Here is a 25748-nt window from a genome sequence, read left to right on the forward strand (position 1 = left end):
CCGGTGTGTCTGTGCCGGACACACAGCCCTCCCCGGACAGGTGCCGCTACCAGCCCAGCGGGAAGGACAGGTGGCCAAGGCGCCCTGCCGAATGACACGGGTCTCCGTGGCCGGCGAGGGGGGCAGGGGCAGGACACAGCCCCGGTAACCACCGGGGGTGCCACGGGGCCCAGCGGCAGGCAGCTCCCTCCCCTCGCGGGGCTTCCCGGGGCCCGCGGGCCTCTCGCTGCCCACAGCACCCAGCCCGAGAGGCCACAGCTTACGAAAAGATCTCTTTATTCCACGTCGTCCGATATTTTTACACAAGTAAAATAAAATGCATATCTCTATATACCGCGATCCGGGTGGGAGGCGGCGTTCTGGAACAAACGCCGCCGCACCCTGTAAACATGACGGGGTGGAGACGGGGCGGGCGGGCGGCGCCCGTCGGGGGGCCCCTATGTACACGCGTGGCCGCGGCGGGGTCAGCAGGGCCCGAGCACCGTCCAGAGCAGCAGCGCCAGGCCCAGCGGGGCCAGGCCGCGGGCCAGGCGGGGCAGGGTGCCCGAGCCCTCGGCGTCGCCCGCCCCGCCGCCCGCCCCGCTCGCCTGGCCCAGGCGGCAGTGGCTGCGGGTGCGGTTCTTGCGGGAGCAGCCGGGCTTCCGGCGGGGGCCGGTGGGGGGTGGCCCCGGGGGCTCGGAGCCCTCGGGCCGCAGCCCGGTCAGCGGGGGCTCCGCCGAGCCCGGCAGGGTCCCGAAGGGGGAGTCGTTGATGTGCCGGGGGCCAGAGCCGTTGCCCGGGGGGCTGTCGCCGGGCGGCGCGCGTCCCTTGAGCGCATTTCCGGCCGAGGCCGGCCTCCCGGCCTCCAGCACCGAGGCCTTGTCTGCGGCGTCCGGCTGGCAGCACTTGGGGAGGCCCGGGCTCTCGTCGTCGGCCGGCCCGCCCGTCCGGATGGGACGCGAGGGCCCGGCGGCCGCGGCGCAGCCCTCCAGGTCGGTGGCCGCCAGGCGCTTGAGGTCGCGGCCGGCCAGGCGCGGGGGCAGGCTGCAGGGCAGCTCGGAGGAGGAGCCGCGGAACTGCCGCAGCCAGGCCCAGAGCGGCCGAGCCCGGCAGTCGCACACCCAGGGGTTGTCGTTGAGCCGCAGGTACTGCAGGGCACGCAGGGGCGCCAGCACCTCCGCAGGCAGCGCCGACAGGTTGTTGGCGAACAGGTAGAGCGTCATGAGGCGGCCGAGGTCACGGAAGGCATGCGGGTGCACACGGGCCACGCGGTTCTGGTGCAGAAGGAGGCGGTCGAGGCTGTGCAGGCCGCGGAAGGCGCGCTCGGGCACGCTGGGGATGCGGTTGCCGTGCAGGAAGAGGTGCGTGAGGTTGCCCAGGTCGCGGAAGGCATCGTCGGGCAGCGCCTGCAGCCCGTTGTCCTGTAGGTAGAGGTACTGCAGGGCGGCCAGGCCTCGGAACAGGCCCGGGCCCAGCTCCCGCAGGCCGCAGCGGTCCAGGTGCAGCGTGTGCAGGCGGCTCAGACCCCGGAACGTGGCGGGGTCCACGGCACGCAGCTGCGCATTGTCGCTGAGGTCCAGCTGCTCGAGGAGGGCCAGGCCGGTGAAGGCAGCAGCGTCGATGCGGGCCAGCGCGTTCGAATGCAGCCACAGGATGGTGAGGTTGCGGCAGGCCCGGAAGCCGGCGGCCGGCACGTGCACGATGCGGTTGCCGTGCAGGAAGACGCGCTGGCTGGAGGCCGGGATGTCAGTGGGCACGGCCTGGAGGCCCTGCTGCGGACAGCTCGTCGTCACCTTGGGCTCATTGTAGCAGACGCAGGCGCCTGGGCATGGTGCTGCCACCCGCCACGCCTGCAGCCACAGCACCCAGGCCAGCAGCTGGCTCCCTGTGGGCAGAGGAGAAGGTGGTTAACAGGCAGAGGGCCCTGCGAGGCTGCGGCTCGGGCTGGAGCCAGGCTGGCCCCTGCGATTAGTCCCCGGGAGGGCCTGCGCCGGGCCTAGGACACGTTGTCATTCCTGAAAACTCAGGTGCTGTGATCCCTGCTGCATCTGCCACATGGAGACGACTGCAGTAAAACCTGCCGGGGGAGTTACGTGCTCCACACTGAGAAAGCTCCCCTGCAGATGCCCAGGCCACCCTGCCCAGCGCTCAGACGTCCAAGCTGACATGCCCACACCAGCCGCTCGAGGTTAGCTGGGTCACGACCAAGGCCCACCTGAAGCCCTCCCGAGATGGACACTCATGCCTGCAGATACCTTCTCAGTACTCTAGCGAGCCCCTCGCCCCCACCCCAGGCCTGCCCACCATCCCTGTCAGTCCCAGCACTGTCCCTGGCCTGTCCCCTGCCTCACCAGCCCACAGGCCAGGCTGGGAGAGAGGCCGGCTGAGCTCACACAGATGCTGGGCTCCAGCAGTTTCTGCAGCGGCTCTTCCGAGGGCCCTCCCAGGCTGCGGGAAGGGAGGCACTATGGCTCAGACCCCGTGCCCTGCACAGGCCCCCCTGCCCAGGCTCCCAGAGCCCCTGAGGCCCCAGGCCTGCCCAGAGTCTGAGGAGGCCTCACCACTGCAGAAAGCTGTGCTTTAATGGGGAAACCACAGGGCCTTAGAGTGGGGAGCCACAAGCCCCGCAGCCCTCCCGTAGTGGGGGGCCTGCGTCCTACCAACAGGGCACACGCAACTACTACCGGCACCGCAGGCTCCCGAGTAACTCTGCTCTCACGGGATCAGGAGCCGGATGCCTGAGGGCAGGGGCAGCAGGGCAGGCAGGTGAGCCCTGCGAGCCCCCTCCAGACAGGCTGCTCCCTCCTCCACACATCCTGACTTGGCATGGAACTCCTCCTGCAGCCTCCTCCCCTCGGCCTCATTCTCTGCTTGATCTCCTCCCCGGGTGAGGAGCTTACTCCTTTGCAGGCAATCGATGCCTGCGCAATTCCTCATACTCATACTCCATCCCCAGCCCCCACCGTCTCCGGGCCAGACACGCACAGGGCCTCCCTCACCAAAGACCTACACTTCTGGGGTGCTGCACCCACCCTGGTCTCACCAGCAGAGCCACACACCCCAATATGAAGCTCACCGCCTATCATCCCACCATTCGAGCCCCTTCTTTGAATGCCAAAGGTTCTTTCCTCCTTCAGGAGTGAGTCTATTAAAATGTGAATCCCCCTGGGAGGGTTATGGCTTATCAGCTAACACTGGAGTTATCAGCTAACACCTTCGTTGACAGCTAACACCTGCATTGACAGCTAACACCTTTCTTGGCAGTTAGCTAAGAGCAGGATTCTGCAGACATGAGGCCGGCTGAGTGCTGGGGCTGGAGCCAGGTGGGAGGAAGGAGAGGACCATGGGCAGCGTCCCCTACCCAGAGCTGTGACCTTGGCCTCCCCCGCCCCACCGCCCCCGACTCACGCTGGGGTCCTCGCCCCACTGGATCCTCTGTCTGGGCCGGTGCGGATGCACACCCCAAGTCCAGAGTCCTAGTGAGGCCAGCATGTGCAATGGTTGTAAGGAGTGTGCCCTCCTGGACTCTGGTCCCCAGGATGGGCACCCGTACCCTGGGGGCTCATGTGGCCCTTTTGTTCTGTCAACCTCCAAGGCTGGGCCATGGATGGGAGTCCAGAGAGGCCGGCCTGGCCCAGAACTCCGGGAGCCCAGGGCGCCCTTCCCCGGTGGCCACGCACAGGAGGCTGTGAGGGGGCCCCCTCAGCCTGCTGTTCCATTTAAACTGCTGACATCCTCTCCAGGCTCTCTCCTTATGGGGCTTCTTAGGAAAGTCGGGCCTGATTATGCCAGCTGTCACCAGCGCTCACCTGTCATGGGATGTAACTATGCTATGAACACAGCACTTCCTGTCCCTGAGGACTCACGGGAGAGGAAGACGTGGGGCAGGGTGGGATGGGGGCCCCGGGTACTCACCGGGCCGGGCTCTGGACCTCACCACCACGGATGGGCCACGTCACCAATCATGCTGCGTCACAACCGTGCCAAAGTCATCAAACCGGGCCACCCCGCCAGCCAGGCGATGCCAGCAGCCACCCACCGTGACCACGCCTGCCAGGTCACCGGCCAAGTGGTCCGGTGGCGGCCAGGCCTGCCGCCGTGGTCCGTGAGCTGGGCTGGTGTCAGGTTCAGCCGACTTCACCAGAACCAGCGGCTCCTCCGGCCTCCAGCCCTCCCCAGCCGGAGCCCCCAGGAGGCCGTAAGCCACGTGCTTGGGGCTACACCCACTGCAAGGATGGCCCAAGCCGGGCTCGGGCTGAGCCACGCCAGGGGGCTGAGTGGCGGAGCAGCCGTGTGGCTCGGCCCTGCCGGGAATGGGGCGTCAGGCACAGACATAGCTCCGTTCCCGCTGAGCCAGCTGCTTTTCAGAAACCAACTTGTGAGGGTCGGTCCCTCTGCACAGGCCTGCTGCCAGAGCGGCGGCCAGCGGTGGGCTCTCTCCTCGCTGCAGCCACGGTAATTGGCTCCAGCCTGGCCCCCCTTGGGGCCTGCCTGCTGGTCTCCATGGCAACCCCTCCGCTGAGCAAGCAGAGGGGGCATCTTTTTTATGAGATAATCAAACCCAACTTTGCAGCCTGTGTTCATATTCACAGCAGGGGCCCTAGGGACACAGGAGGCCCTGCCAGGTTGCAGGATGGCCATCCCTGACCCCACCCTGGGGCTGGACCCAGTCACTCATCTGACCCCTCTGAACCCTAAAGAGCACCCTTCCCCACCTGGTCCCCACCTGGCCCATCCCCCAATCTGTCCTCCTAGCCCCTCCCCTCAGCCCCACCTCCCACTCGTGCCCAGCCTCAGTGGTTCCTGCTCTCAGCGAGCACTCCACTCCAAACACGAGGCGAGGCGGCGAGCCCCGCCGCAGCCCTGGCTCACACAGCAAGGCATGCCCCCCCACCAGGCCGCCTGGCCTCCTGAACTTCCACAAACCCAAACCAGTCCCTCTCCTGCCATCCCTGGGGCAGATTCTTGCCCCTTCTTTCCTTAGGCCTCAGCACAGAATGGCCCTGGCAGGGGTCTTCTCCAGCGCCCCGCCCATGGAGAGGTCCATGGGGTCACGGGAGGAGCGCCCTCCTCAGCTCAGGTCGGCCTCAGGAGCAGTGGAGATGGCCCAAGGGCCACCGTTGGGGGAGGACAGGCCACTCCTGCCTGGGAGGCTGTGGAGGGAGCAGTGACTGGATTCCGCTCAGGGCCTCTCCCACTAAGGCAGCCAGATGGGGCAGGAATGACAGCTGATGAGGCCTTGGAGCCCAAATCCCAATGGGCCTGGGAGTGGCCCCAAACAGCACCTGTACTGCTTGCCCTGCCCCACCCTCTGGGCAGCAAAGGGCCCGGGTTCTCCTTCATGGTCACTGCAGGGTGTGGGGGAGGAAGGGGAGGCAGGAGGAACAGGGAGGAGAAGGGAGGGAGGCTTCTGGGGACTCACGAGCAGCCGCAGGAGCCAGTGGGCGGGCAGGCAGCTGCTGAGGTCAGCAGCTCGGGAGCAGGGATTGCCAGAGGCTGTAGGCACCCAGGGGGCCTTTGGTGTGCTCCCTGGCCTCTACTTCTCTCGGGGTCCCCTAGCCTGGGCTGAGGGATGTAGGTGTGCAGCCCCCGAGTCCTACGGGGCACTTCCGCCGCCCTCTCCCACTGCTGTGAGGCCACAGGTACAGCGCAGGGCTGGCATCTTGCTTGCCCAGAGCCCTGGTCAGTGCCCTTGGGCCTCCCCGCTGCCATGGGGCGGTACGAGGGTCTACTCGTTGGCATAGAAGGCGTGAGTCGGAGCAGCCTAAGAATCAATTTTCTTTACAATATCACAAACCCATTTTACAGATTAGGAAACTGAGGTAGAGGGGAGCCTGGGTGGCTCAGTGGTTGAGGATCTGCCTTCGGCTCAGGTCGTGATCCCGGGGTCCTGGGATCGAGTCCCGCATCGGGCTCCCTGCGTGGAGCCTGCTTCTCCCTCTGCCTGGGTCTCTGCCTCTCTCCGTGTGTCTCCTCTCTTGAATAAATAAATAAAATCTTTAAAAAAAAAAAAAAGGAAACTGAGATAGAGAGCAGTTAATCCCTGGCCTGCTCCCATCCGAAATGGTCCAGGGGGCATGTCAAGCCCAAGCCTGAAGGGCAGCCACTGGGTGCGAGCGTGCAGGCGGCACCAGGGGCACCTGGCTCCCTCCTGTGCCATCTGTGGTTGGGGGGGGCATCTCCAGGGAGGCTCTGAGTGGCTGTCTGCCCCCCTCGCCCCCAGGAGACTGGGGTGAGTAGGCTGGGGGCAGGGGCTGGGCAGCTGTAGTACAGCCAGGACATTGGTTAGCTCAGGACCCTCTCGATCACCTAGAACGTCCCCAGAAAGGTCACGTCACAGACCACAGTTAAACAGCAGAACAAGAGGCCACAGCTCAGCACACCAAGGCCAGAAATAGCCTTGGGCGGGGGTAGGGGGCTGGTGGCGTCCACACACCGCACAGGGTCAGGCACCCCGGCAGCACCGCACTCACCCTTTCCTGTCCCCTGCCAGCCCGCCCCCTCCACCTGCCACCGCCCTCCCACACCCCCTTCCGTCTGTCCTCCACCCCACAGGCATGCGCAGGAGCAGCGTGCCCGCCCTTGGAGTTTCCCAGCCCCTTCCTTGGCGCCCGGGGGTGGGGGCAGCAGTGGGGGAGGGCGGCAGCAGCTCCGGGGGGCAGCCCACCCCAAGACGGCCTGCACCTCCTGCTGCCAGCCATGCCCTCGAGGCCCCACTCCTCATTGATCTTCTGGGGCGGCAGCTGCAGGGGCAGGCCAGGTCGATAGCAGGCAAGGTCACCTGCCGGGGAGGGAGAGCACTGGACCCGGGGCCGAGCACTTCCAGCAGGCCAAGCTGCCTGCTGCGGGGGAAACTGAGGCCCAGCGCAGGCGGAGCGAGCAGCAGCAGCCTCCTGAATGCACTCAGTGCGCAGCGGACTCAGTGCCAAGAGTAGACGCTGAATCCTGCTAGAGGCCTATTTTATTTTCCTATTTTACAGGGAGGAAATGATGTTTAGGAGGGAGGCCATTTGCTCACAGTCCCGGGACTCGTAGGATTCCAAACCCCACGGCGAGCAATTGCTAAAAGGCTTTGCTTGGCAGTGGAGTTAAAGCTCCCCCATCTCCACTTTACCATTCCCCCCACCCCCTAACCTAAGCTATGGTCCCCCCTTGAATTTCTCAGCTAACACAGCACCTGGGAGGGCGCTGGGTCCCTTTCAAATCAAAGAAACCAAGGCTGCTGGAGGAGGGGCTGGCCCACCTGAGGGCCAGAGGCCCTGGATGCACAGCTCACACTAAGGGTGTGCTCCTGAGGGGATACCCCACAACAGGGGCAGCGCTGGACACTGTGAGCACTGTGAGCAGACCGGTCCCCGGCGTCTAACACTTATGGTCAAGGAGCAGGCTGGCTAGGTGGTCACCCTGCTGCATGGCATGTGCCATATGTCGGGGCGGAGATTTAGGGGGCCATGGAATCCCCACCTGGCCCCAGACATCAGGAGCTGCCAGGGGAGGAGCACCAGAGCCCACTGCCAGGGTGAGTGTCCCAGCAGACCTCCTGATGGGGGGGATCCTCAGCCCTGTGACCACGCCTTGGGAATCCATCCTTGGTCAAGGCTGAGCGGCTGGACCACAGGGCTCTGAAACCTCACCCTGCCCAGCCCATGTTTCTGCCTGACGCTCATATCCCTTGCTGCCACCCCCCCGCCCCAAGGAGTCCCACACGGAGGGCTGATGATGCCAGCATCTGGAAGCTCTGTTCGGCTGAAAACCTGCCCAGGGTGCAGGACACCCCCCTGACTCCAGGGATTCAGCTAGCATCCCCCACCCCCCTCCACCAGACCCCTAACAAACATCCACTGCCTAATTACCTGGAGAATCTGTCTCCACAACTGCTCATCAGTTGGTCCCTCAACTAATTCAATCTGGCGGCCAGCACGGGCTCAAGTCCCCAGAGGATGTTAAGGAGGAATCAGCTGGTGGCCAAATGGCCTGCCCTGCCCCAAGGGGACAGCTCAGAAGTGGGGCCCTCCCAGCGCTGGGGCCTGGGGCCTGCACTGCCACACACCCACCACCATGCCCATCTGGCCTCCCTGACCCTTTCCCATTGCCAGCTCCTATCCAGGACTGGGCGCCTAGCTGGCAGGACCAACAGTATTGGGTCCTGCCCACCCCAACACATCCCACCTCCTCCCAGGACCCTACACCTGATACCTGCCAGAAGCTGACCATCCCTGCGAGGCCAGAGCATCAGCCTCCAACAGGGCAGACACAGTGCAGAAGTGCACTCCTCCGCGCACACCTGGGGTGCACGCTATAGTAACACCCGCTGAGGGTGCGTGTTATAGGAACACCCACTTGGGGTACACACTGTAGGAAACATGCACCCCTTGGGGTGCATGCTATGGGAACGCACACTCAGGGTGCATGCTATAGTAGCACACAGGTGCGTGTTACAGGAACACACGGTGCGCACTCTAGGGGTACACTGTTGGGCCTTCGGCTGCCAGAGCCTGGGTGGGTCAGGGCACAGTGGGTGAGCCGGCCACACAGCAGAGGGCTGCTGTGATGCGGCTGGACAGACATGGAGAGCTCTTGCCAGGAAGCAGGGCTGCACTGCAATGGGAGAAGACAGGAGGGCGTGTCCCCACGTGCTCTGGAGACCTGGGCACTTGTCAAACATCACCGACAAGGCAGGCAGGTGGCTTCTGTAGGAGTAGGATTTATTCTACTATGAAAAGACAAGTGCAGGTCTCGGGAGGCCCCCGTCCCCTTGCCCTCTGGGCTCAGCCAGTCCTGCCTCTCGGCGGTCTGACTCAGATCAGCCCTAGTCCTGCGGGAGCAGCTGGATTGCAGCCTACCTCATCTGTCCTAGGGCAGCTGAGCTCTCGCGAACACTCCTGACCAGGGCAGTCAGGCCTCGGGAAGGGTGTAAAGAATGAAGGGTGCTCAGGGGCTTTGTAACTCAGCTGGGGTGGGGAGGGAGGGGCAGCACGTGCTCAGACCATGGAGAAGCCCAGTGAGGGCTGGTGAGTGTCCCTGGACAGAGACAAGTGGGCAGGGCCACGAGATCTGGCCCTTTCCAGGGGATGAGGGTTTCCAGAGGCAGTGATGAGATGCTCCCATTTCGGCCACCACCGGCCAGGGCACCATGTCCAGGTGACCAGAGTGAAACCCTCGTCTGAACCAATGGGTCCTCACGGCTCCTGTTCCATTGGCATCCGACAAACCAGCCCACCAGCCACCACCTGTCTTTGTAAATAACGGGTTATCAGCATATGGCCACACCTGGGTGTCTATGGTGCTGCTTAGCACTCCAATGGCTGAGTAGAGGAGTTCCCACACACGGTGTGGCCCACAGAGCTGAAACTATTCAGGATGTGGCCCTTTAAAGAAATACAAGCTCGGCTTGTGATCAGAGCACACAGGCCACCTGCTGCGTGTGACTATTGCCATCCTCATCCTCACAGTGGCCCTGCAGAGGTCACCTGAACCCCCACTTAACGAAAAGGAAACCAAGGGTCAGAGAAGGCCACTGTCCTGCTGAAAGCACACTGCCAGAATGGACAGAGAGTGGCTGTCCCTTGGAGGGCTGGAGGGAAGGTGACCCCCAAATGGTGTGTAGGTCAAAAGAAAAACGATGATTTTGCTAAAGAGGCTGTTGGGGGGCCGGTGGTCAAACACTGAGTAGGCTGCCCCCCAGACCACCCTGTGGACCTCTGGCCAGGATCTTGAATGGAAAGTGAGTTGTGGAAGCCCAGATTGTTGTCACCAACACCATCATCATCCTCATCATCACATAGGCCATGTGTGAGGCTCTCAGATCACAGGCAGCTGAGAACCAGCCTGGGACCAACCTAAGGCCAATCTGAAGCGCAGCCAGCCTCACACAAGGGTGGGGTGCCCCAGAAGTGGGTGAGCAGAGGGCCAGGGCAAGGTGGACACCAGACATCCCTGAGCAGGGTCGTGGCCCAAGGATGCCCATTTCAGCACTGGTGTCTTGAGGCTGTGCGGGGCTTCTTGGCCAAGCATGTCTCCCATCAAGGCCCTGTCAGTCCATGTTGGGCCTGTACCAGGGAGAACAGGGAGGGAGAGGGGAGAGACAGGGCCCTTGGCCTCCCGGGACTTCTCTAGGCACAAGACTTCCTGAGATCACATGACATCCAATAGCACAGCAAGGGGATGACCATCAGCCTCACTCCTCAGACAAGGGCATTGGGTGGGCCTAGTGAGGGGAGGTGAGCATGACCGCCAGCTGAGGCCAGAGGACAGGGCCTAAGAACCCCTGCTACTGCCCCAGGTGACCAGAGCAGGCCCCAAGCCTGAGACAGATACAGCTGAGGGGCAGCTGTTCTCCCCACAGCTGGCCAGCTATTGAGCACACACCCCCATGCCCTGGGCTCCCTGAACCCCCTGCACCTCGCCCTTGGCCCAAGCCTATTGTTCCCTGGGCTAGTAGGCCCTGGGGTCTGGTAGTCCCAGGATCAGATGTGGGCCCAATACCACTTTGTGGAGTGGCTGGGGAAGCTGCTGGCCAGCTCTGGGTCTGTCTCCACATCCACGACGTAAGGATGACCACAGGCTAGCACCAGCCTCCCTGGGACCCTGAGATGCCTCCGGCTCTGGGGTTGGTGTCCTGCCTCCCCAGAAGACCTTAGGTCAGCCCCATCTCAGCTGATGAACCCAGGGAGGTGAGGCCCACAACTCAGAGGTGGCATCCTGGAGCCATACCGATTGCTCTGCTTCCAGCAGTCATGAGCCCCATTCCTGCCTGGCCTGATGGCCCTGCTTTGTCCAGAGAGGTTGTGTTCAGGCAGGAGGAGGGTATGGGAGGAGGGCCTAGCAGCCAGGCTGCACCATAAGCATGCCTAGAGCCACTTCCCCCACTCCCGCCGTCAGGCTCAGCCTCAGTGGAGCGAGGAGGTGCACAGACAGGCCTGGAGCCCAGTGCAGCCCAGCTTGAGTCATGAGAGATCCTTGCCTGTGCTACAGCATGGCCTCAAGCTGTTGCTGCTTCTCACAGAACACTGGCACACTTGGTAGTTCTCCTCCCTGACCACCTACCCCCCCTGTGTTAGAGACTCGTGGTCATCCCTCCTCCCTGAGAGTCAACGTGATGATGATGGAGTATGTGTTAAGAAAGGCAAGGACCAGGGAGATGGACCTGCTCCCCTGGAGAAGCACCCGGGGAAAGGGTCTTCACCATAGGCTTCTGGGGGTGCTCAGGGTAGCTCCTTCCTGATCACCCCAAACCTGCCAGTTGATAAGCCCCACTCTCAACAGTGCTTCCCTAGGACCACGTGACCAGAAAACTAGGCATCTAGAAAAGACTCTAATGCAGACAAGAGGGAGAACAACTCTAGAGGAAACAGAGACAGTGCAGGGAATCAATAAAAATTAGGAAAAAATCTAATCAGTGTCCTCTCAGGGATAGAAGAAGATTTAAAACAAGAACAGGGTACTATGAACAAGGAGCCATCAGAAAACAAAAAGAGTACCTGGCAGTTAAAAATAGAATTACTAAAATTACCAAAAAGAATCGATAGGAGTGTTGGAAAACAAGGTCAAGGAAGTCTTCCAGAGAGAAAAACAAAAAGAGAAAGAAAGAAAAAAAATTGATGAGATTCAGAAGACAAATATAGGTCAAATATCTGAGCAAATGAAGAAAATAGAGGAGAAAAAAGTTATTAAAGAAATAATACCAGAAAATCTCCCAGAGCTGAAGACCCGGACCTCCACTGGGCAAGTGCCTAGCATAAGAGATGATATTCACGATGTGACTTCAGGCCCCTGGGGCTCAAAAGAGGCCTGAAGCTCCCAAGGGAAAAGCAATGTGGCATCAGGCCTCTCTACAGCACACTGGATGTCAAGAAGATAACAAAATCGCAATGGCTTCAAAACTCTGAGGGACATTATGTTCAACGTGGAATTCCAGATCAGGCCAATCCAGCCTGAATAGGTTTGCTAACATATGAAGGATTCTTTAGTGTGCATTCTTTAGAGAGTTAGTTAAGGATGTGCTTCAGCTAGAGCTAGGATATAAACCCAGAAAGAGGAAGAAGTGGGGCCCAGGAAATATTGGGTGATGACAGAAGTCCTGGGCAGTTATGAGGGGGCCAGAGCATACCTGAGCCAGACCTCCCTGGGGTCAAATGAGACACCCAGTAGAACATCTGAGGTGGAGAAGAGAAAGCATAGGAAGATAGTAGATGGGACGAAAGAGAAAAGACAAAATCAACTGTAAACTCCAGGAAAACCAAAGGCCACACAAGAGCAGAAAGGTCACCAAAGTACCCTCCCTCCACACACATTCTTCCAACCTGGGGAGGGCATTCATGTGACCCGGGTTGGGAAACACTGGTTATGAATTTAAGGGATGGTAGTGAGACAACCACACTGGGAAGAATGCTGGGGAAGAGGGGGCTGGGGTAGGAGCCATGGAAATGTGAAGGCAACCACTTGGAAAAACAGGGACCAAGGCAACAGCGGTGGCCTTCAAGGAGGAATGGGGGCTGGGGCAGGGCAAGCCAATTCTCCAGACTAGCTCTAAAGGACTGGGTGCAGGTTTTAACTTTGAGCAAGATATGGCTGACTATTTTATCTTTCCAAATGACTGTATATTTGGCACTGAAACCTCAGAAATAGAAATAGAGATAAATAAAAAAGAAAATAAAGTGTATCTGCTAGAAGGTGGAGATGAATGTGGTTTCGAAGCAGGCATCTCCAGGGTGCAGGAGGAGAAAGTGGGCCTGTGATTGCTGGAGCAGCATTTCCATGGCCCTGAACAAAGCTCTTTGGCATCATGCTCAGCCAAGGGTCACCGAGGTTGTTCCCCATCTCTAGGGACACTCCGGGCTCTTGGCTCCAGAGGCCTCTACAGTTCAGACCCTTGACGGGACAGCTTCTGGCCTGAAAATTCAGCTGTGTGCTCAGACCTTCCACAGCTGGACAAAGTCCCATCCCAGCTCCTCCTCCTCTGCCCAGTTCACAGACCTGAGATTCCAGGCCAGACTGACGATCCCCAAGAGCAGGGGGCCCAGCAGGTAAACCTGGCAGGGGGTTGGGTGCACATGAGGCCTCCAGAGTGGGGGGGTCTGTGGCCCCTGGGGAGGGTTTGCCTTGACCTTGGCGGAACACAAACAGGCTTGGCTTCAGTGAGAGCCCCAAATGCGTTTCTGCCACTGAACTTGCGGCACTCAGGCAGGGGCGACGTGAATAAGTAATTGCTCTTTTATTAACGAGTGATAAATTATTCCTATATGATTGTGTGTGATAACTCTTCCTTATTTGAAATCAATTTGGGATGGAAATTGTTGGCGGCTTCTCACCAGTGAGGGTGGGAGGACCAGGCGCCGCTGCCTCTTGGAAAAGCAGGTCAGTGTATTTCGGCTACTTCCTGAGGCTGCTGTGCCAGGAGCTGGCATGTGGGAGGGGGTTGGCTGCCTTGGGGGCAGGGGCTAGGCAGGGCCGCCTTATTCTTCAGCACTTGCTCCTGGGTCCCCAGACGGGCCAGTGCGGGTGCTCCAGCATGGCCTCTCCCCACCTCCAACAGCTGCTGGAAGCTCCCAAGAGACCCAGCCTGCCCCACTAGACCCAAGACCCACACGCACCCTGGGCCAAGGAAGGGTGGGGCCCGGGGAGGAGCCCCTGAAAGCCGAAGCCCTTGCTGGGGATCACCGCAGGCACGTGGCTGGACCATCAGGGTCAGGGGGCCATCTGCAGGCCACGTTCCACCCTTCTCCCCCACCCCACGTAACCCTCAGGCTGGGGGCAGCCTGACCTGTCGCCCCGCAGAGGACGTGCCGGGTGCCCGGCTGGACTCCCCCCACCTCCCTACCCAGGCCAAGGATGGCTCAACTTTATTAAGCCTAGAAAGGCATTTTTCTTTTTCCTAAACGTTTTCCTAGTGATTTCACACACACCCCGCCCCCATCCTCATTCCCTCCTCCCCCAGCATACGCCCAGGCCCAGCTCAGACAGACTTGGTCCCCCCCGCGGTGCCCCCAGGTGGCCCCCAACTCCCAGGGGCTCAGCCTGCTTCCCCGTTGGTCCGTGTGAGGGGCAGCACACAGCAGGCACTCAGTAACTGCTCAGCAAAGGTGAGGAAGCCTGCACTCCCAGAGGCCCCCCTCCCATTGGCCCTGCAGCCTTGGGGGCCCCCCAGGGCCGGGGGAGCCCCGTGAAGAGAAAGGAGCAGATGATCAGGGAATGGGGTGCCTTTGGCCCGTGCACCCGAGCAGCACCTCTTGCAGGAAGTGGACACTTAAAACCCTGCAATCCCCTGGGCAGGTAGTCACAGCCTCCCCTCAGACCGGGCTGCAGGACACCAGGCTGTGCCCACCTCGCCCCACTCCTGCCCGCCCCCCCCAGCTGCCTCCCTGCCTCCCATCACGGCTGTCATAGGCCTGAGAGGCTGGGGCACCAGCTCGGCTCAGGCTCCACTGGTGACTTCACCGCTCAGGTCTGGGTTGGTCGTCTGTGGAAGGGACAGATTGGGTCTGAGAACCTGACAAATCCTAGGGCCAGGGGCAGTTCGGGGGACCCAGGGTCCCTGACACCCCCCTCCTCCGTCCAGGGTGCCCACGTCACCACACACCTCGCTGGTCAACTTAGCCGGTCTCCGCGTCACTTGCTTCTGTCGGTTGCCCCCTGGGCTGTGGGCTCCACAGGGACAGGACACTGGTGACCAGCACACACCATAAATGTCTGTCACGCACGAATGCGAGAAACGCCCACCACTACAGGCAGCTTGCAGACTCTGCGCTCCCTGAGGACGTGCAGGCCCAGGAGTCCACGGGGTACTCACATCCCCATGAGGGCGTGACAACAGCACCCCGAGGCCAAAGGCAACGTCACTCCCATTACAGAAACGTCTGTGTCTCCCCCAGATTCCTATGTTGAAGCCCTAAGCCCCAGTGTGATGGAATTTGGAAGAGGAGCCTTGGGAGATGGGGACCTAGAGGAGGTCACATGGGTGGGGCCCCCATGACGGAATTAGGGCCCTTCTAGGAAGAGGTCCTGGAGGGCTTGTTTTCATGGTCTCCACGTGGGGACACGGCGAGAAGGTGGCCATCTGCAAGCCAGGAAGAAAGCTCTCACCAGAACCGGACCCTGCTGGCACCCTGATCCCAGACTTCCAGCCTCCAGAACTGTGAAAAAATAAATTTCTGTTGTTTAAGCCACTCAGTCTGTGGTATTTGTTATGACAGCCTGAGCTGACTAATACAACTTCTCTCTTACGTCTCCGAATACATTTGCCCAGATTTTTTTTTTTACAACACGTACGAACTGGTAAATCGGAAACGTTTTCAGTTTGGTTTGTTTGGTCTCATGTGCCAACACTGGATGGGGGGGGGGGGTCCTGCCCCGAGAAGGGTGGACTGAGGCAGTCCTCTGGCAGGGAGACCTCCTCCAAGACCCCCAGGCCGTGGGGTCCCTGCCCACCACAGCCGGGCCTGCAGGAGGGCAGGAGAAGGCCCGGCCTTGGCGCTGCATCTGCCTCTCTGGGGCCTCACACAGGCCTCCCAACCTCGTGGGCCCTGTTCCATCACCTGGAGGATGAGGATAATGACAACGACCTCGCAGGGCAGGGAGAGACCATGCGGCCCGCACAGGGCAGGTCCGCCGTGAGCACACAGGACATGCCTGGCTCACCTGTGGGATTGTCTCAGGAGTGCCTCCCGTCACCCCAGCAGGGACCCACCACCCCCACCTGACGGAAGGGAGGTCCGGTCACAGATAGAAGGGGCATCCTGGTGCCTGACCCAGTCTCACTCCACCTCCACCCAGGCACGTGCCCCCGACCCTGTGGCTGGCTCCCATGAGCCTTTGCTTGGCCAGTTCCCCTTTCCAGAATGCCTACCCGATTCCCAACACATCTCCTTGGAAGGGCTCTTCTCCTCAGAGCCCCACTGGGCCAGCCTCTGGAGGCCAGGCCCTTCCCGACCCGTCCCCCCCACCCCACCCCACACCTCGCCTGCGGTGTCCATCCTCACTCCTGCCCCCAGCGCCGGACTCCCACGGGGCCACTGAAGGGAGCAGGTGAACAAGCAGAGCCCTGGAGCCTGGCCAGGGTCACAGCCCGGGGACTCCCTCTCAGGGGCCCTGGGCAGCAAGAAAGCATCAGCCGGAGGGAGTGACATGCCAAGCAGGTCTTGACCCCCCGGGCCTCGGGGTGGGGGGTCTAGGGAACTTACCGGTGCTGGTGCTGGCCACCTGGCAGGGCCTGCAGGTGAGGGTCTGTCTAATTCTAGGAACACACCGCACCCCCCCCAGGTCCCTTTGTCACTGATGAGGAGGGTCATGCCTATGTCAGGCTCCCCGTGATCGGGAGTGGGGAGACAGCCAGCCGTGGCCTTGGGAGGGCTCCGTAGGGGCACTGACGTACGTGCGTGCACATACTACACACGCACACACACCCACACATGCACGCACACAGACACATGCACGCACTCACACACACACACTGCCACCACTCGCCTCGGGCCACCCTGGGGACTGGGCCGTGGCTCCAGCAGCAGGTAAAGAATGGAGTCCATTAGGGCCACCATCTGTCTCGGCCGTGACGGGTCCTCTCCGTGACATCCAGGAGGTATGTAGATGGAATATCTTTATGGGGAGAGTTTTTCTTTTGCCAATTTTCGAACAGGAAGCCAGACACTTGTCACACCTGTCCCTGTGTCAGCCTCTGCCTGACATAAATTGGGCTGTGAGGCCGGGAGATGAAAGACAGCTTGGACACGGCCGGTGTGCGGGGCCACGTGTCCCACGGCCGGGAGCACACAGGGCAGCGGGCTGGCCTCGCGCTGGGGCTGGCCGGGGGGGTGGGGCATGCCACCGTCCACTCCACCCTGTCCTCCCTGCCCGAGATCCCCCGGCCCCCCTGGGTCCCCTCCTGGCCCTCACAAGCTCCTCACCCAACTCTCATCTCCCCCACCTCCCCAGCGGCAGCCCCAGCGTCTCCTGGCTTCTGCTGCCCCCCCACCCCGGGAGCCCCCACCAGGCCAAGAGCTCCAGTGCCTCTTTAAGACCCAGGGGCTACTGTGACCTCAGGGTGGGGGCCCGGGCCTCAGGGGCCTCACCACACCCCTACTAGCACTTCTTTCTCCTGGGGCTCTCATGGGCTTTGGGGCATGTCCCTGGGACCTGGGGGGCCTTGGGGGCAGCACGTGTCAAAGAACCCAGGGGTCCCTGCTGCCTAACACAGGTGGCCTGACACTAAAGCCTGGAAAACACTTAACCAAGAGAATGGAGGGAGACACAAGTGAGCCTCAGGGACCTGCCCGGGCCCCCCTCCCAGACCCCACCCCCAGTGTGCATCTCGGTGCCTGGCTAATGGTCCTGCCCAGGGGATGCTGGGGGGCTGCCTGCCAGGCCATACTCTGGAACCACACCCCAGGGCCCCCCTCAGCTCCCCCATCAGCCCCTGTCATATGGGGGCCCCCATGCCCTGGGGTGAGGAGTGCTCACTGCAGGGAGACAGTGACGGTCCTGCATCTTCCTCAGATGGCCCCCCCAGGGGGCGGTCTTGGGGCTCAGCCCGCAAGAAAACCTGGGAGCCCAGTTCCCACCAGGCTCCTAGGCCACTGGCTCACACAGCGTCATCCGGCCAAATGTGTCCTGGGAGAGCAGGAGCCTCAGGCAGGGTGGCTGAGGGCCGTGGACAGTGGAGGGCCGTGGGAGGAAGGTGGTGGGGCTCTGGGAAGGGTGCGGGCAGGGAGAGCTCCAGGGCCCACCCTCAGTTCCTGGCTGGGGTGTGCTGCGGAGGCAGGTACAGGCCTGTGGAAGGAGGTGGGAGAGCTGGGTGCGAGCATCCCGGGGGACCTTGGGCCCCCCAGCCCTCCGAACACTGCTATGGCGGTGGCTGGCCCTTCCCTGTAATCCCGCTTCCAGCCCCGTCTCTGGGGGTGGGTGGTGCTGGGCTGGAAGCCTCGGGGCGGGGGGGGCGGGGGGCAGACGGCCCACCCTCCGAATGCACGCCCGCACCCTGCCGAAGACCACGCGGCACCCCTTCCACCGCCCCACAAAGCTGCTGCAAAGTGAATTGTGGGGCAGAAGTCTCCACATGGTGAAGGCAGGGGGGCCTTGAATTCCCCTTCTGAGGCAGCAGGGGGTGACCAGGCCCAGTGTCTGCCTGGCCCAGACTCCTGCTGGGATTCGGGGATTCCTTGCCGTATGGGGGTCCCAGAGGCCCCTCCAGACCCCCCTGCTGCTGGCCCTGCCTGCGCTCGGCACGTCCCACCTCCAGTCCCCCTGGCCTCCCAGCCCCACTCCTCACTTGGCTCCCCTTGGCAGGAACTGGTAAGTCAAGACTCCCCGTGGGGCAGGTAGCAAGGACCCTCATGGCAGGAGGATCCGTGGGCAGGGGCAGGTGCGCACAGGGGCTCCTCCTCCGTGCTCCCGTGGCTCAACAGAGGCTCCCGCTCCGGGGGGCACGGGCGCCCACACGCCCTTCTCTACCCTGCTGCTTGGGTTGCACCGAAGACCCCTCAGGACAGGGCAGCTGTGAAGGAACCCAAGGGGTCCCTGGAAGGTGGGGGCCCCATGACCCACTGAGGGCCCTTGGAAGCCCCATCACCAGCCTCTATCTCCACAGGAAGCTCCAGCCTAGGGCAGGGGATCTCACAGGCTGGGCTCTGTGGGTGACATTTAACACTGACTCCCCTTCGGAGTGTCCCATGTGACAGGAAGACTCAGAAAGTGAGTGACATGCCCAGGTGCTCAGCTGGCTCTGGGCTAAAGCCAGGAGGGTCCCGATGCAGACATTAACTGCCCAGCCTTGGGCATCCACCATAGGATGGCATCTGGCTCTCTCTAGACCTGTGCCTTTGCTCCTCAGGGTCCGAGGGGTCTGCCCTCTCGCAGCTACCTCGGGCAACTGGCCTGCACCGGACAGCCAGCAGCCGTCCCCAAGGGCCAAAGCTGTCAGCCCCAGTGTCTCCTGGGAGCTAAGCAGGGGACCGCCCCACTGTTCAGGGAGCCCCAGTGCCAGGCTTGGGGACATGGAGAGGGGGCACAGGCACAGGTGTGCATGTCAGGTGCTGAGACCAGGGAGCTGGAGGCTTCCTTCCAGTGAGGGTGGAAGAGGAAGTGCCCAGGCCCTGAAAACAATGGGGGTCACCCAGGGGTAGACTTGAGAGAGTTTAGGCAGAGAGGCCTGGCTGGGGTGACATGTTTTAGGAAAGCATCTCAGAGCCTGAACGGAGGACGAGATGGCAGGCAGGCAGCTGAGGGCATCTGTGGCCGTGGACTTGGAAGGGGGCCGGCCCTCGCTGAGGGGTAAAAGGGGACAGACTTCCCCGGAGCCCAACTTGTCACTGGACTCGCCTTCGAGGATGGGAGGCAGCCAGGACTGTGGCCCTTGGGTGGAGATGTTGGGGGCAGAGGGGCAGGTGGTTCCGGGGTAACCAGCACCGGACAGGCTGGAGCCAGGGGACCTGTGACACCAGAGAGCAGAGCTGCACGTGCAGGGGAAAGATTCAGAGCTGCTGGGTGGGGGCAGCTAGGGCCTGAGACCCCTGCTCAACTGCACAGGCCTGGCGTACAGCAGGGGGGTAATAAATGGCTGCTAAGTGATGGCCGGGACCTGAGGGCCACAGCAGAACCCAGTGACAGCCAAGCTGGGCCTCAGGGCTGGCCCTGCTGCGGTGGGTGGGCCGGCAGGTGAGTCTGGGGCTCTGGGTCCCCAGCTGGACTTGCGGCCCCCGCCTCCCCACCTTCCACGTGTACTCATTGTCCCTTGCCCCTGATGGAGCGCCTACTGTGTGCCTGGAGCTGCCACACGATGCTGGGTCCAGCCCCCCAGCCCCCATGGCTCTCCCCCAGAGCCCAGCACCCTACACACCTCAGACTTGAGCGTTTTCCCACCCACAAAGGCTCTGAACCGGAAGCAGCACCTCTGGTCAACAGGATTACGGAAGAGGCCTCTGGTGACCAGGAAAGGGCGGGTGCTGCCCAAGGTCACACATGAGCCGGCGCTGCACAGGCTAATCCAACGCCTGCCCAGACTTCGGGATGGGGAGGCTTCTGGCAGGCCTCTGAGCCCGCCCCATCTGGGCCCTGGCAGGAGGTGAATAAAGGCAACATCTCAACAAGGTCACAATAGCTGGGACAGATGGAGGACACGGCGCTGGGCCCAGGCAAGCGAAGGGCAATCCGAGAAGGCTCCCTGGAGGAGGTGAGGGGCCCGGAGCCCCGCCTTGGCCTGAGCCCCTCGGCACTCCACCCCCTTCCTCGATGGGCCCTTCACCAGCTTCAGCCTCAGCCTGACATTTCCCGTGACATTTACTGCAAAGAAATAGAGTCATAAACCCAAAGGTTAAATTTGCACATTGCCTCACACTGCCAGGAGGAGCGTGGTCCCCCCGCCCACCAGGTGCCGAGGCTGCACGGCTTGGGTGTAGGACGGCCCACCCATCCGGGGGCCCTTCCCCCTTCCTGGGGCCCAAAGGTCTCCCTCAGGCTCTCGGAGGCATCTCAGCCAGTTGCCCAAAACCGTTTCTGGGCTCACCAGTCCCTGCAGTGGGCAGCCCGGGGGTGCCCGTCGGAGGCCCTGCCCGACCTGCTTGCAAACCCAAGGCCCGGGGACACCCTGCCGTGTGTGAGACCCGTCAGCGCCGCTTAACCCAACCGGTCCCAAATTTGCTTGACCGCGAAATCCTCGTTCAGTCCCCACCAACGTTCTCTGGAACTTCAATGACGCGGAGTGTGACCGTGATGGCCAGTCAGGGACGCCGAGGCGCTGACTGGGGAGCAGAGGAGCGCCCCCCGCTGCTGGGCGGGCTGCCTCTACCAAGCCCGGCGGCCCCTGACACCTGGGGCCCTCCACCTGGGCTCCCCGCATCACGGGCGGCCCAGCCCCACGCGCCGGGGCCCCGACGGGGCTCACAGCCTGCCGCGCCCAGCCCAGGCGACCCAAGTCCCCGGCCTCTGCCCACACAGGCCCCTCCGGGAGGCCTGCCCGTGGCCCTGCCTTTCAGCTGTCCCTCCTGGGCCCGGCGACCCTGTCCTGGGGGTACAGGCGGTCGAGGCTGTAGGATGGTGCCCCGTGGGCCAACCTCATCCTCTCTCAGCAGGGCCCACGTGGAGACAGGGCCGTCAGGACGCTGCAGGGTGAGGGCAGCGGCGGGAGGGGGGCAGCCCGAAGCCCAGCTGCATAAGGGCCATCCCCAGGGTCAGAGTCCTGACCAAGGCCCAGCAGCAGATTGCACCACTACCAGGGAGAAACTGGACCCCAGGGGAGCGAGAGGCCTGGGGAGCCCACCCACAAAACGTTGGGAGGAGCTGGGAGGGGGGCCTGTGGCCACGCCCTTGGGGACCTGCGGGGCCTGCCCTGGGGACACTCCCTGGGGGCCAGCTACAGGACCCTGCTTGGTGTGAGAGGCCGAGGCAAGTTCGGACAAATTATGGCGAACCCTCAGGAAGGGATTCCACACACACCAGTAAACCCATGATGCACAAGAATAGTTCCCGACGTGCAAAATGTTTAAAATACAGCGACAAAAGAAGAAACGGTAGCACACAACACCCGGCCGGGCCCACACGCTCCAGTGACGGTTCGGGGAGATGCAGCGGGTGTGGACGGCGTGCCCACCCTCTGCCTGGGCTTCTGTTTTTGGCTCTTTGACCACCTGTCCTTTAAAGCATTTAGTCCTATAAACTCGGAGGGCAAGGACCACATCCCTTTACCTGCCCGCCTCCAAATAGGGTCTGACAGGCTAGGGACAAATGAATGAGCGAACGAACGGGTGTCTCAGGAGCAAACACGAAGTCTGGGATGGGGCAGCTGGGCCGCAGAGTGGGGGACACGGAGGGGCGCCGAGGGGTTACCCTGAGAGGGGAAATGGGGCGTGGGGGCCAGTGCCGCAGCGCCGCTGGAGGGACGGGGTGGGGGTGGGCAGCCAGCCTGGCTCCCATGGATCTCGAGGCCCAGGCCCAGGGTGGCCACCAAGGGACAGGCAACCCTGCCCGGGGTCAGAGGTCAGGGCCCACCAGGCCAAGGGCGGGGCACAGCCAGGAGCCCTCAGGAGCCCCGCAGCAGGGACCAGGGCAAGGGTGTCACAGTCGCACACACTCCCCTGACACACTCACACATGCCTTTGCACATACCCATTCACTCATTCGATGCGATTCACTCGCTCACCGTGGAACCCCTTCCTGCTGCCCCTGTTCTGACCCCTTCTGGCCACACAGACTGAGGCTCTGTGGAGTCCCTCTGGCCTCCGGCCCGGGGGGGGTGGGGGGCAGGAAAGGCAGCCCCGGGGGAGGGGTTCCTTCTGCCTCCGCCAGCCGGGCCCCTCCAGGTGCTGCACCAGCTGCCACAGGCATCCGTGAATTCAGGCCTGGGGCAGGGAACAAGGGGGGGCTGCAGCCCAGAGGCAGCACCGGCCGTGGGGGAGCACAGGTCCCCGGGTCTGGGGCAGCAGGCGGGGAGGCTGTGGCCCCGAGAGCACGGGGAACCAGGGCCACACACCGCCAGCCCCGCGTGGTCTGTCACTGACGATGAGTAACGGCACACGAGTCCTTGGCCCCGGGACAGGTCTCCAGCCAGCCCTCGGGTTCCCCAGACAGCAAGACTTCCCCTTCCACCTCCCAGAGCCCGGCACGCGGGCGGTGGGGAGTCCTCCACAGGCACCCCACAAGCCCTCGTGCCTCCTGAGACGCCCTGGCCCTCTCCCCTACCTTTCATCCGTGACCGCAGGAGAGGGCCCGTCCCAACTGCAGGACCCCCAGCTGGCTGTGAATCTCCACATAGAGAAACTGAGGCAGGCTCCCTGCTGCTGAGAGGCAGAACAGCTGGGGAAGCGGGTTGCTGGCCACCTCCACCTTCTGCGGGGCTCTCACCTCCTGCTCCCCAGCTGCCCATCACCCTTTCCAACTCCCCTGTGACCTCTGTGTGCCTTTGTTTCCTTATCTGCAAACAGGTAGAAAAGGGGTCCAGCAGCAATGCGAGGGTGCTGGGAGGACGTCATCTGTGGGAACCACTGACTGGGGTGGTGTGTGGGGGGTGATGTTTTGCGTATTTTGAAGGCAAAAGCGCCGGCATCAGAACCCCATGGGGACCTTGACCTGGAAGCGCCCCCGACTACCCACAAGGCGGACCCGCTTGCTGGCCCAAGTGACGGGTGAGAAGGCTGAGGCACACAGAGGCGGACTGTCACGCCCAAGGTCGTTCCACCGACGGCTGGCTGCGCGGGGACCCAGATCCAGGCTGTTCTGCCGTCCTACACCCAGCAACCAGGGCTTGCGAGCAGCCCTCTGCCCGGTGGTAGGGTGCAGACCACCCCCCGGCTCGGTTCGTCCTCTGGAGCTTGCTTCTCCCTCCCTTGACCCGCTTAGAGAAGAGAAGTGGCCAGCCCTTGCGCCTGCCCCAACCTCCGGCCCGCCCCTGTTTCACCCCCGCACGCTCTATAAGGATGACCCACTTGTCCCCATTCTACAGACAAGGACAGGGATGGGCACCAGGCAGTACGGCCCCGCCTCTCCAAGCCCCGGCCCGACGTCCTCCTTACCACAGCGAGAGTGGGACACCGGCACCCCTACCTCAGTGTCCCCGCCCCCCACCTGAGGCAGGTGACACACCAAGAACATCTTACCAATAAGGCTCCTACTGTGCTGGGACTCAGGCCCGAGGGCAGGGCCTTCCTGAGGTCGCCCCGGGTCAGCCTCAGTGTGGGCACATACCTGCACCCCATTGGGCTCGAGGACAGCGACTAGAAAGCACAGAGGAAGGGTCTAGTTTGTTTGTCACTGTGTTGACCTCGAGGTTGGAAATGGGCCTTCCCTGCCCGGCACTGTGGCTCCAGCATGGGGGGAGGGGCAATAGTGGCAGGGGTGGGGTGGGGGGGCTTTGGCCTCACACCCTAGGCTGGGCGTGTTGAATTTGCTCCTCGGCACACGCCCTCAGTGCCTCTGCCGAAGATCTGGGTAAAGCCTGGTCACAGCCCGTCTGGGCACCAGACAGGTAAAACCTGGTCACCCACGCTGGAGGCAAAGAGACACATGCCGATGTGGCCACAGGCGCATACGGTCACGCGTGCGGAGACACACACGTGCAGAAGCATACTGAGTCACACACACACACACACACACACACAAAGACCCAGCGGGCTGTGGAAGGGAGACTCCCAGGACCCGGGGGTAGGCAGACAGAGGTGGGGCCGTGTCCTGCAGCCGTTTCTCGCCCCTCCATCTGTGAGCTCTGGCTGCCCAGAGCCTCCCCCTCAACACATGTGCACGTAGGCAAGGCAGCAGGTCCCACTAAGGGGCCCCAGCATGTGCCAAGCGTGGAGACCACAGCAGGCATGCTATGTGCATGCATGTGTGGCCGTGGGCGTGCAGGCGGGGGCGAGGACATGGATGTGCATCCACGGCGTGTGTGTGCGTGCACACTGGGGCAGCCTGGCATGCACGGGCACACGCGGTGTACAAGTGTGCAGCCCTTGTAGACACGTGCACGTGCAAGGAAACGTGTGTGCAGCCTGCGGCACCACGGACATCAGCAGGGCAGCCCGGGTGGGCGCCAAGGGAGCACCCTCCAGGCAGGGCGTGCCGACTCGCCTCGCCCGAGGTCACCCCCCCAGACCCCTCTCTCGGGACCTCACCCAGGGTAGCCCAGGGTCCCATGAGGGCTGCCAGCATCCGCTCGGATGCCGTGAGCCCCACCACTTCTGGGGCCTCTTAGCTGAGCACCCCCAGCCCCCCACCCCCGCCCAGGGCCTTCAGGCTGCGGGTGTGGGGGGTCTGAGCCCGCCTTCTCCCCTCGTCAGCCTCCTGGGGGCAGCTCTGGGCCAGCCCCGCCCCCCACGCCCTCCACGGCCGCCAACGCCCCCGTTCGTCCCGCTGCGGCCTGACCCCGGGCCGCCGGGCGCCCTGAGCCGAGTCCTGGGGCAAGGGTGGCGGCGCCCCGGCCCCCTCGCCCCTGCTCGCCTGCTCGCTGCCCGCGTTCCTGCAGCCCTGCTCGTTAACCCCTTCGGGGCCGGGGCGCTCCGAGGCCGGGCCGCGCCCTTCCGGCCCGCAGACCCCACCCCGGCCCCCGGCCCCGCCGCCCCCGGCCCCGCCGCCCCCGGCCCCGCCGCCGCCGCCAACTTTCCCGGGAAGCCGCAACTTTTCCTGCTGCCGCGGGCTCCGCCCTCCCGGGGCCGGGGCGCCCGGGGCCCCCTCCCGGCGCGGCACTGCGGCGCCCCCCGCCCGCGCCCCCCGCGCCCCGCGCCCGCCCCCGCCCCCGCCCCGCCGGCCCGGCCCGCACTCACCTCCGGCGGACGCCCTCTTCATCGTCGGGGTCGGGCGGGGCGCGACGAGGACCGAAAGTCGCTGGGGGGCCGGCGCCCGTGTCCCCGCGGCCGGGTCCGCATCCAGGCGCCGCCGCTCCGGCCCGGCCCCGGCCCGGCCGCGGGACGAGGCTGGTTGCGCTCGGGGCGCTGCGCCGGGCGGGGGGGCGCGGGCGCGGGGCGCGGGGCGCGGGCGGCGGGCGGCGGGCGGCGGGCGGCGGGGCGCTGGCGGCGCGGGCCGGAGCCGATGAATGTTTTATGGGATCATGTGGTTCGCCGCGCGAGGAATCCGCCCGGTCCCCCCGCCGGCCGGGCCGGGGCGGGGCGGGGGCGGGGCGGGGCGGGGCCTGGCGGCGGGCGGGGCGCTCACCTGCGCGGGCCGGGCGGGGGGGCGCGGGGCGCGGGGCGCGGGGCGGCGGCAGGAGGGAGCGGCCCGGCGGGTGCAGCGGCGCCGCGCGGCCCCGGACAAAGGCGGCGCGTTGCTGGGGCGGCGGCGGCCCCTGCAGGCGGCGGCGGGGA

At 63.5% G+C, this 25748-nt stretch overlaps 1 protein-coding gene across 2 annotated transcripts; it reads right to left on the reverse strand.

The window, feature by feature from the left end:
- Positions 1-259: 259 nt before the first annotated feature.
- Positions 260-25481, reverse strand: RTN4R (reticulon 4 receptor). 2 transcript variants are annotated; one of them, XM_077874765.1, is made up of 2 exons: positions 25212-25481; positions 260-1864 (listed from the first exon to the last, which is right to left on the reverse strand). In XM_077874765.1, the coding sequence occupies exons 1-2, from the start codon at positions 25231-25233 to the stop codon at positions 465-467; spliced, it is 1422 nt and encodes a 473-aa protein (XP_077730891.1). In that variant the 5' UTR covers positions 25234-25481; the 3' UTR covers positions 260-464. The 2 variants fall into 2 exon arrangements, with proteins under 2 accessions (XP_077730891.1, XP_077730890.1); XM_077874764.1 differs by lacking the exon at positions 25212-25481 and adding an exon at positions 22642-23280.
- Between the last annotated feature and the right edge of the window lie 267 nt (positions 25482-25748).

The sequence above is a fragment of the Canis aureus genome, chromosome 27 (assembly GCF_053574225.1).
Source record: "Canis aureus isolate CA01 chromosome 27, VMU_Caureus_v.1.0, whole genome shotgun sequence".
In the NCBI taxonomy this organism is placed as follows: Eukaryota; Metazoa; Chordata; class Mammalia; order Carnivora; family Canidae; genus Canis; species Canis aureus.